The sequence below is a fragment of the Elephantulus edwardii genome, unplaced genomic scaffold (genome assembly GCF_000299155.1).
Source record: "Elephantulus edwardii isolate Elephantulus edwardi_28Jun2011 unplaced genomic scaffold, EleEdw1.0 scaffold00284, whole genome shotgun sequence".
In the NCBI taxonomy this organism is placed as follows: domain Eukaryota; kingdom Metazoa; phylum Chordata; class Mammalia; order Macroscelidea; family Macroscelididae; genus Elephantulus; species Elephantulus edwardii.
In genome coordinates, this window is record NW_006400034.1 from 1,340,651 (window position 1) to 1,351,466 (window position 10,816).

The 10,816-nt window shown below is 41.3% G+C and overlaps 1 protein-coding gene across 1 annotated transcript in view; it reads left to right on the forward strand.

The window, feature by feature from the left end:
• CTNND1 (catenin (cadherin-associated protein), delta 1) overlaps positions 1-2,734 on the forward strand; it is a 36,764-nt gene extending 34,030 nt beyond the window's left edge. Inside the window, exons 11-14 of the mRNA XM_006900453.1 lie at positions 519-581; positions 1,636-1,739; positions 2,344-2,430; positions 2,723-2,734. Coding sequence (XP_006900515.1) covers positions 519-581; positions 1,636-1,739; positions 2,344-2,430; positions 2,723-2,734 — 266 coding nt within the window. The remainder of the gene's footprint in view (positions 1-518; positions 582-1,635; positions 1,740-2,343; positions 2,431-2,722) is intronic.
• The last annotated feature ends 8,082 nt before the right edge of the window (positions 2,735-10,816 follow it).

Consider the following 10,816-nt stretch of genomic DNA (forward strand, 5'->3'; position numbering starts at 1 on the left):
GGCATCCACTTCCAAAATGGCTTGCCTCCGGAAACTCTATGTACGAACAGTGCTCAGGCTGTTCGTTCATAGGGTCGCTATGAGTCGTCTACGACTCGATGGCATTAAACAACAACAACAACAACAAAGGAGATATAAAATGTAAAACTATTTTACAAGTTATTTAACACTTAATTGGTTGATTGTTCTTTTAATGTGAGATCAATATTTTAAATTACTCAGAATGATAGATAGTGGCTATAACTCCCACCAGTGAAAGCTCTTGGGTTCCCATAATTTCTAAGATCATCAAAGGTCCCAGAACCTAATAACTCCGTAAACTCATGGCTTAGATTGACTGGTTTTGTATTACAAACATAGAAGGCAGGGTGTTCTAATCCTGGTGCATTGGCTAGTAGTGCCTGGCCCACAGTGTCTCCTGAGAATGCGCTGAAGTAGTATGAGGAGAAGACAGATGAGAAAGCAATTTGAACGATGGTTTTCAGTTTTGACCTTTATACCTCTCTGATTCTGTATAGACAAGAAACCTGATCGGGAAGAAATTCAGATGAGCAGTATGGGATCAAACACAAAATCATTAGGTAGGTGATTAATTTCTGCCTTAAAGTCTGGATAATATTCCATTGGAGTGTGAAGAGCTAGTCCAGCTCCTAAATTCAGAACCTCTCTTCCAGCAGCATCTTCACCCTTTACCACCCTGGAAAGAGCACCAGCTTTTCCCATTTGAATGGATGAAAGAAAACTTAGTAAAACAAAAGCCATCCGGGTTTTTTGTTTCATTTTTCTCTCGGATTCTCTCACGCTAAAACATTTAAAAAAAACTATACTCCTCTCATTCAAGTTGGTATCCAAGGCTGTTATTAACAGACCTTCACAGTCTGATCTTAGGCTGTGTGGTGGTGGTTTTTTGGGTTTTTTTGTTTGTTTGTTTGTTTGTTTTCTTTTAGATAGAGCCTTCACAGACTTTTAATGTCTCTCTGGAACATTTTTTTTCTCTTTTTAAAAATTATTTTAAAAAAATTTTTTTACAGCATATTCTTCCCATTTATTTTTTTTTCTAATTCATTCATTGTTGCACATTTTCCTCCCTGTCCCCCTGCTCCCGTCCCAGTTTGCTTTTCTCTGAAAAGAAAAAAAAATCTTTCATTGTTCTACAACCTCTCCCCCTTCCCCCTTCAGGTCCATAGTCTACTATGCATCTCTTTTTCTGGACTCCTGTCATAACTACAATACGTACCTTTTAAACAGTTCTCTTCCTCATCTCTTTAAATGCTGTATACATTATTTATCCCATCTTTTCTTAGGTTCCTCCCAACCCTGAAGTCAGTTCCTTTTTACAGCAGTGGCACTGTGCAGTATTTGTCCTTTTGTGACTGAGATATTTCACTCAACATAATATCCTCCAGGGTCATCCATTTTTTTATAATATTTCATGAGTTCCTTGCTGTTCAATGCAGCATAGTATTCCATTGTGTGAATATACCAGAGCTTTTCTGTCCATTCGTTTGTTAATGGGTCTCTGGAACATTTGGTAGAGTTCAGTTTCCATGAGAAGGGCCTAATACATATCTGTTTGGTGTATATTGAATACCCGAAGAAGATTTGACATTCCGTTTTCTTTCTTTTTGCACCTAGATAACAACTATTCCACACTTAATGAGAGAGGGGACCACAACAGGACACTGGATCGATCTGGGGACTTAGGGGATATGGAGCCATTAAAGGGAGCACCCTTGATGGTAAATTCTCTTGATTCACTGCTACCTTTCTAAGTCAGGTTCTATTTTGAAGCCTGTATGTTTTTTGAAATAGTAAAAAGAAGTATGTAGTGAAAGACAGTATTTTTTGGTAGGGATATTTATTTATTTATTTATTTATTTTTTTATTTTGTGTGCGTGTACCGTCAAATCAGATCTGACTGGTACAGGAGGATATTGCGCCTCCTTCTCCGGCAGAGCATCTGGTGGATTCAAACCGTGTCCCTCTGGGATTGCAGTGCAGCTTCTTGCCACTAGGCCACCAGAGCTCCCCTAGTAGGGATATTTTTGGGGAAAGTAGGAGTTTTCACTCATCTTGGGATCTCTGGCTATTGTTCATTGATGGCTGAAGTGGGGGAGGAAGGCTGTAAGTTTCTTACTGATACTAATATGACTAACACTAACTGCTCTCTTCTCTCACATTTCTTTCTCTCTATGACCGGCTACGCTTTCTCGAATATCTTGCCCTTCTCTTAATGCTGTCCTTGTTAAAGAGTACTGATTTTGATATTTACCTAGATCTGGCACACACTCCTGAGGTTCCTATTTTCTTACTCTTACACTAACAAATTGCATGTGTTCACAGCCAGACGAGGGGCAGGAATCTCTGGATGAAGAATTGGATGTGTTGGTTTTGGATGATGAGGGGGACCAAATGTCTTACCCCCCCATGGTATGTCCTCTGGCCACCCCTAAGATCATCCTTGAGACAGGATGCCCTTGTGTGCCAACAGTTGCCAATCATGCTGATCTGATCAGGGCAGAGATCCTAGTCTTGGCCATGTCGGGTGCAGGGGTTCTGCTTCTGTGATTGTGACCCCTTCAGAGGCTGGGATGTGCAGCTGGTGATCTGCTTCTCCTTTGTGTGTGCTTTTTCTTCCTCCAGATTGACTCAGCTGGCTTTTTTGATTCTTGTACTGCTTGTCTTTTAACATGTATTTCTCTTCTCTTTTTCTCCCCTACAGCAGAAGATTTAGCACCACTATCTCCGTTCCATCTGAGCTTATAATATATGTACTTTTATTTTTTTGGTGGTGAACTGGATTGATGATTTTTCCCCCTTTCTTCGATGGTCTATTGTGCCAACTGCCAGGCTGCTCCTGCCCTTCTAGCCTTAAGTGGCTGCCTTCTTTTCAACTCCCAGCTTCCTCCAGTGAAGTTTTAATTGGCCCCTCACTCCTGATTCCTTCCAGTTTCTCCCAAAGAACTTTTGACCCAGTTATTTGCATAGGATGCCTGGACCTCTCCTATCTTGAGAAACTGCTGCAGATTAGCCCTTACCTGTTCCCCACCCCCTCACCCCCTGCCTTCCCTGGAACTTTAGGACTTTGTGTGGAGGGGAAGGAAAGAGTGGAAGTCTTCACTGGAAGCCGTTGGGAGAATTGGAAGTTACATGCTATATATATGCAATGCCCAGCAGTCTGATAAACTGGTGATTCTTAATTTTTTATTTCCTGATGGGGAAGGGAGTTTTTATTTTTATTTTTTCTTTTGGAGAAGGGGAGTGTGAGTTCTTCCCTTACAACTGTTGGCTATTTTTGAAGCAAGGAGGGTTGGCAACATTGATTGGCACATTCCACCCGGCAAAGGTGCTTGAGTAAGTGAGGGTCCTGGAACTGGGATCAGAAACCTTGCTCTTCTCATCTCCAAGGCAGGGACTGTAAAGGAGCTACAGACTCCATCTCGTCTTCAAGCCTCCTGCCAACCCTGGATTGCTGCTGCTGCCCCTTACTGAGGCTGTTGGTAGCCCTCATCGCCCATCCTGTGATATGGCTGCGGACCTGGTCATTTGCAAGAGGTTATTGAAAAAGGAGAATAAGTCAAGAATTTTGGGGTGAGAAAGAGCAGAAAGATGTCTTTTGGGGAGAATAAGCTCCAGGAGGAGCTAGTTGGAATGTACATGAAGCAGTTAGTCTGAAACTGGCAGGAAGCTTCAAAGGTGGCTTCCCCCCTGCCCTATTTCTCCTGGTCCTACCTTTGTAGTCCCATTTCCTCCCCACCTCCTCTCTGGGGTTGGTTGGCCAACTAAAGGACTTGATGTACATATAACTTCTGCCCCCTTTCCCCTTCTAAGGTGGAGATTGCCCCGGCTTTGCCTTTTCTTTGTGCCTTTGGCCTGGGGTGCATCTCCACCTTCCCTTCCATGTGCCTTTCTTTGCCTCTGCAGTCTCATTTCACATGATTTTGCAAATTATATTTTGTTGACTGTCCACATTATCGGCCCTGTATAGCAGAAAGACGGTTGATTGGGAAAACCTTAGATTCTCTGTTGAGGATTGGTATAGCCTCTAATTTCAGCCATAGCAAGGTTTTTTGCTCCACGGCTTATGGTTGGGATTTTATTATAATAATAATAATTCTGATGAATCTTTAAATAATTTTGATGGGAGAAATGAGTGATAGTACTTTTAAGTCCTCAGCTCCCTCCCCAGAGTTCACCACTATTTAGGCAAATTGTGTTCCTTCCACTGGACCACCCAACACACCTCTCCCACTCCAGTTAGTAATACTTTATTTAGCAAGTTGAGCTAGAGGAGTCGGCTGCAATATGAGTTGATTTTTTTTTTTAATTCCCTTTTTTCTTGTTTACTTTTTTCTTCTCCTCGTTAATCTAAAAGTTCAATCAACTGGAAATCTCTCTCTTTCTCCTCTCCCAAGCTTTCCTTGTAATATTGAGGCTATGGGGGAGGAGAAACGTGCACACCCTCTCCCCTTTCCTGGTGCATTTAAAATTCCTTATTTGCTCTTTTCCCTCTTCCTATATCATTGTACTCTCATCCACTTTTCTGGCAAAAAGGAGCCTTTTGTTCTCTCTGATCTTAAGAGCACACTGCACAGGGGAAATCACCCCATCCAGATTGGCTCTGCTCGTTTCTCTCGTCATCCGGTGCTCTTTTTCTCGGTGGGGTGTGGGTAATTGACAGCCATGGACTTTTGGGGACCTTTAACTTTTTTCTTTTTCTGTTTTTGTTTATAAAAACACTAAACATTCAATTCCAGAGAACCAAAAATCCCACCTTTCCACCGACACTACTAAGGAGCTTATCTTCTGCTCCATACCTTTTCTTTTTCTTTCTCTCTTGTTAATGCTTTTAAAAACAAATGAATTTTTTATATAAATAAAGTTTTGAAAGTGTGTATGTGGGGGGTCTGTGTCATTTCTTTACTTTAAACTATTATCTCTCCTTTTTTCTCCTGGTAACCTCCTTCCATGTCCATGTCCTTTTCTTCTCCAGAGCAATCAGAAGGGGGTTGGACTAGGAGGGACTTAGTTTCAGATTAACCTCAACTCTTATCAAGCAACATTTCTTTTAATTATATGTGAAACATTCTTCCTTCTGAAGAGCCTTAAAAATTCAATGTGGCTGAAGTATAAGGAGCTTATTGCTATCTTAGATAAAGGAAATAGAAAGAATTACGACTTCCTTAGTCACTGGAGGATGACCAAGGACTAAAACCCACTGTAGTATATGGTCTTCTTCAACGAGTGAAAGGTTAGAAACTATCAACTCCACCTGACATCTAAATAATTGTGGAAATGTAGCACTGAAAGGTCCATGTGTGTAAGTGCTGGACACTGGGCCGTGAGGCTGCACCTTGGGCTATCCATATTCTTCAGTGAGAAGATGAGGGACAGACCACCAGCTTCTTTGTGCCCTACCGAGTAATGCAGAGGTGGGTAGCAAATACTTGTTGTATTTAGCAGGGATTGTTTTTACTGCAGAGGCCAAGGAATAAGACCTATGGAAGCGGCTTATTTTTCTGGGGCCCGTATTTCCTATTATATAATTAAAAGAGTCAAGAGAATTTATGTAAAATGCTTTCTGTATGCCCGAATCTTTAGATTAAAATTATATAGCTCCTCTTGATGATGGTCATGTGTCATTTTATTGAACTAGGATTTGGGACTGAAACTTGTTTGGGCTAGTGAAATCAGGAAATGTAAACATTGTAGTTGTTACGTTGGTCTGTTAGACAATTAAAATATGTCACTAGAAGAATGAAGCACGAGTCAATAGTTTGGAGACACTTGAGGTAATTTTTACCTATTAGACAACCTGGCTCCTGGGGAGTGGCCCTTCTTTCTCTGTTCTTTGTTATCCACTGGCAGTGAATGAGACACAGCCCTTACTCTTCTTTCTCTCTGGGTTAATTTGTTATATTAATTTCCTTCAGAGCTCTTCTACTTAAGAGGCCTTGTTATTGTATTTAGGTTTAAGGTAGAATGTGAAACAGGGAGAGATGCTGTCCACAAAAATCCTGTGGATTTAGTGTCTGTGATTTTCCCTTACCTAAAATGAAGTTGCAAGAATTATACGGAGCCTGTATGTAGATCACTTGCTTACCACCAATTTAAGAACCCTTTGGGCTTTGCTGAGGTTTGCACATGTAGCAGTCTGAAGAAACCACATACATTATTTTGATGCAAGTGCACTGCAAATTAACCACACCTTGAAACACTGATCTCTAGCGACTTATGAGTCAGAGCTTTAGCTAGAACCCAGATAACAGTCTCCAAGTCCATTAGTAATAGTAGCTTAATGACTGATGTAGGTAATAATGTGGCAGATGTGGTGATTGCCAAATTGAGAGGAAATTCGTGTTTAACTTGAAAAAATGGTATGTAAGGGAAACCTGCAAATTGTACCATAAGTACAGAATTCCAAGGCTGCTGCCCTTGATGTGGAATAGAGAAACACACTGGTGGCGTCGTCCATTGAGCGTTGCACTGCTGATGCAAAGGCCAGGCAGGCTTCTCTGGCAGTTCGTACCCACCAGCTGCTCCAAGGGAGAAAGATAGTCTCTTCCTGTGCGTATAGATGTAGAAACCGGTTAGAGTGTCAGCTATGAGTTGGAACAGGCTAAATGGCAATGAGAGAAGACGTGGGGAATCTCCTAGAACAGCAGACGAGTCCTACCTCTGGCTTCAAAGAGAGAGTATCAGTAGGTACAAGATGAGCCATGTGACCCCACTGGCCAAAGCTGGGAGTCCATTCCTGGAAACATCACATCACTCCAGAGAGAGCCCTGCTCAGGAAAGCACCAGGCGAGAAGGTCTGTCTAGGAGATTTTTTCATAACCTTACACAGAACTTTAGGACTTCCTGATTTCCATCTTTTTTGACTGTTCTTCAGCTTGTCCACTCAGACAGGCATGGATGAAGATAAAGCTGGAGAAAGGCAGCAGTGAGAATGGCTCTGACTACATCGGTTCCCTGTGACTTCAGTTTTCCACCTTTTGTGTATTTTGAAATGTCAGGAATCAGCTAGTCACAAATGAATTCAGCTGAGTACTTTACACTTGCCAGTGGAATTGTACAAACCATAAGCTTACTTAGTGTAACTTGATTTTTTTTGGTAACTTTATTTTTTAACACCCCCCAAAAAACCAACCCAGTAAAAGCGTTATTTTGCCACGTATATCACAGATTGGTCTGCTTTATTACAGAGAACGGGATCATAATTTCTTTACTAAGAGCCCGGAAAAGATTACTGTATTACCGTCATTCCTCATCTCAGTGCTAATGGATGAACAGTGGATACTGTATTTTCCCGAAGAAAGGAAAATGACATTTGTGGTTATGTGCCAGGCACTCTGTATCCTGCTCTTATGTTCAGCCAAACCACTTTTTTTCTTTTTCACTTTATGGTTATTTATAGGTTTCCTCCTCCTAAATCCCAGACGCTGTGCTTTTTTACAGCCTGCTTTGTCCCCAGTGTCCAGCTGACAGGGGAAGGGGCAGTATTTGTAGTTGAATGGATTCTAAGTTGTTTTTGGCTACTTTTGCTGGATTAGAGGCCTTGAAAAATCGACAAGAGGAAAAAGGAGCTACTAACACTGTTTAGCATGTGCTGTCGAGTCATAGCTGACCTTCCCAAAGGTTTTCAGAGGTTACAAGGAAGGGTGGAAATTGCCAGTTTTTCTCCTGTGGAGCAACTGGCAGATTGAAACCCCAGGCCTTTAGAGTGTGCAGCTCCCTACTGCTGGGCCGCCAGAGCTCACCAAGACGGCTTATGTACAACCAGAAACCTTTGGGGTTTGACTTTTGGCTTGGAGACTTCAGGTCGTGGTTTCATGGGATGTATAGGTTAATTAGCCATTAATAGTATGTTTAATGCTTAACAATTCTGTTTGATTCTACCACCTATATAATGTGTCATAGTGCCTATGGTTTTAAAAGTTTGTAAAAGGTCATTTAAGGCACAACTGGTCTCTCTTCACCTGAACTAGTGGTACCAGGAAAAGGTGGAGGGTATAGGATCTGTGATTATATGTCTCCTGTGCCAGGAGACCAGAACTGGGTGGGACCTGACTTGCATTACTGAGCGTTGTGATCAAAGATCCCATAGCAGAATCTTGGTCAAAAGAGGGGGAATGTGGCACAGAATTTAAAATTTTCATACTTAAGTCTTAAATATCACCTGAACGTATCTTAAAAGTGAACAAGAATTTTGCCTGTGTCTCTACCCTGAGCATTTTGCTTTTTTTAGCATTATGCTAATTTAAGAATTATATAGGATCAAAGATTATTATATAGGACATTGAAGAACAAGGTAGGAAACTGGGCAGTGAATTTACCATCATGAGAAGCAACCAGAGGAGGAGGGTGAGAATGCTTGCACAAATTAACACCACTCATCAATGTTACAAATTTGTACATGTAGAAATGGTTTAATTAGTGTGTTTTGCCCTGTATAATCTCAACAAAAGGGAAAAGAAACTGAAGCAATAAAGATGCTGCATAAAGTGTTAAATGCAGTTGCCCTGTTGGAGAACTCTCATTATGAGCCTTTCCCCTCTCACTGGTCCTCTGCTAAACCAAGCATGATTCCCTTTCCCCCAGGACTTCCGCTCTTGATAACATGTCCAGCAAGCTGAAGGCTCACCATCCTCTCTTCCATGGAGCACTCTAGCTGTACATCTTTGAACACAGATTTGTTCATTTCCTCAGTCTGCTCATCACCAACACCATACTTTAAAGGTATCGCTGATTTTGGCTTCATTGTTGTCAAGCTGACTACAGCTCATAGTCAAGCTATGAATGTGCCACAGCACATCTCAGCTTGGCGCTATCCTTGACCATCCTCACTATCTGATGGGTTCCAGGCCGCCATTATAGTCATTGTGTTAATCCATCTTGTTGAGGATCTTTTCTCTGACCCTCCATCTTTCCCAGCCTGATGTCGTCTTCCCCAGCCGGGCTGCTCCTGACAACACTGTAAGATGACGTGTCACCAACCTTGCTTCTAAGGTGCACCCTGATTGCACTTACTTCAAGACCCTTGTTTATTCTCTTGACTGTCCTTGGAATATATCCTATTCTCCAACACTACAAGAGACATCTGTGACTCTTGTGTCATTTTTATGGAACTTTGTGGATGCATAAGAAACAATTGAAAAGACTATAACTTGGATAAGGCACACCTTAGTCTAAACTGACATTCTTAACTGTTAAGCAGTTAGGTCCTTGATGGCAGATTTTACCAGTGCAACATCTTTTGATCACTGCTGCAGCCATGGGTCATGATTGTGGACCCAAATAAGATGAAATTGTAGACAATATCAGCCTTCATCCATAATGAAGTGGTGAGGATTTTTGTTTTCCTTAAGATTTAATCTGTTGAGGTCTGATCATCTGAGGGAAGCGTTTGAGCTCCTCTCCACTTTCTGCAAGCAAGGTTGCCATGTGCAATGCAACTTGTTGATGAGGGTTCCGCCAATCCTGATGCCACACTCTTGATATAGTCCACCTTGAGGAATTATTGTTCACCATACAAGTTGAGTAAGTATGGAGAAAGGCTACAGCGCTGAATCACCTTTACTGATGTAAACCCTTCTTCTGTTTGAATAACTTTTTGGTTTATGTATAGATTTGAGCATGAGCACAAGTGTTCTGGGATTACCATTGTTCTCGGCATTACCCATAATTTATTCACGCAGTTGAATGCCTTTCATAGTTAATAACACAAGTAAACGTCTTTCTGGTATTTTCCTGGTTTTGGCCAAGATCCTTCTGTTAACAGTAGTGATCCCTCTTGTGCCGTGACCTCTTCTGAGTCCAGCTTGAATTACTGGAATTCAGTTCTTTGCTCTATTTCTTTTATCCAGTTTTCACCTTCATATGAATTACCCTGGCCTGTGTCACCCTAGTCTTCATAAAGACAGCTTTGCTGCTTAACACTGACAGATCTTTAGTAGCAGATTTGTCGAATCAAATGCAGTATGCTTTTTTTTTTAATGAAGGGTGTTTTTTTTAAATGCAGATTTTCTCCCTTACACTATCCATTACTGACATTATGTTTCATACACTCTTTCCCATACATTGTGTTTTATACAGTTTGTCATCATTGGGCTGTGCCCATTACTCTTTGTCTTTTTAGGTCCCTGCTGGATATTTACATTTCCTTTACTCGCTCCCTCCACCCACCAAATTGTGAGATCCTGTGATTTCTCCACTACCCATCCTAATCCCTCTGTTCCCACCTCTTCCCCCCTTGGACCTTCAGCCCATTTGATTTATTGACTGATGATTTCATGGACACAGATTGTGGATCAAAGTAAAAGGAAATTCTTGATAAGTTCAATCTTAATTTATCATGCTGCTGCTTACTGATTTTTGTTTTCTTTATGTTGAGATACAATTCATACTGAAGGTCTTTGATCTTGATCAGTAAGAGTTTCAAATCCTCTTAAATTTTCAATAAACAAGCAAGGTTGTATCATCTGCATGCTGAAAATTGTTAAGTAGTCTTCCTCCAGTTCATGAAGTCCAGCATCTATGGTAAAAGGTTGCATTATTTTAACCACTCAGCATTCCTTTATTCTGCTCAAAGCACTGCCTTGTGGCCTGTGTACAGGTTCAATACAAGCACTATTAAATGTTCTGGAATTTCTGTCATCCTCAGTGTTAACCCATAAGTTATACAATTGAGCACTTTTGGATTAGATGTAGATAAATCTCTTTCCGGTATTCTCTGCTTTCAGCCAAGATCCATCTGGACTCATAAATGATGTTCAGTGTTCTGGGTAAAATATACAAAAAGTTTTGGCTCCCCCCC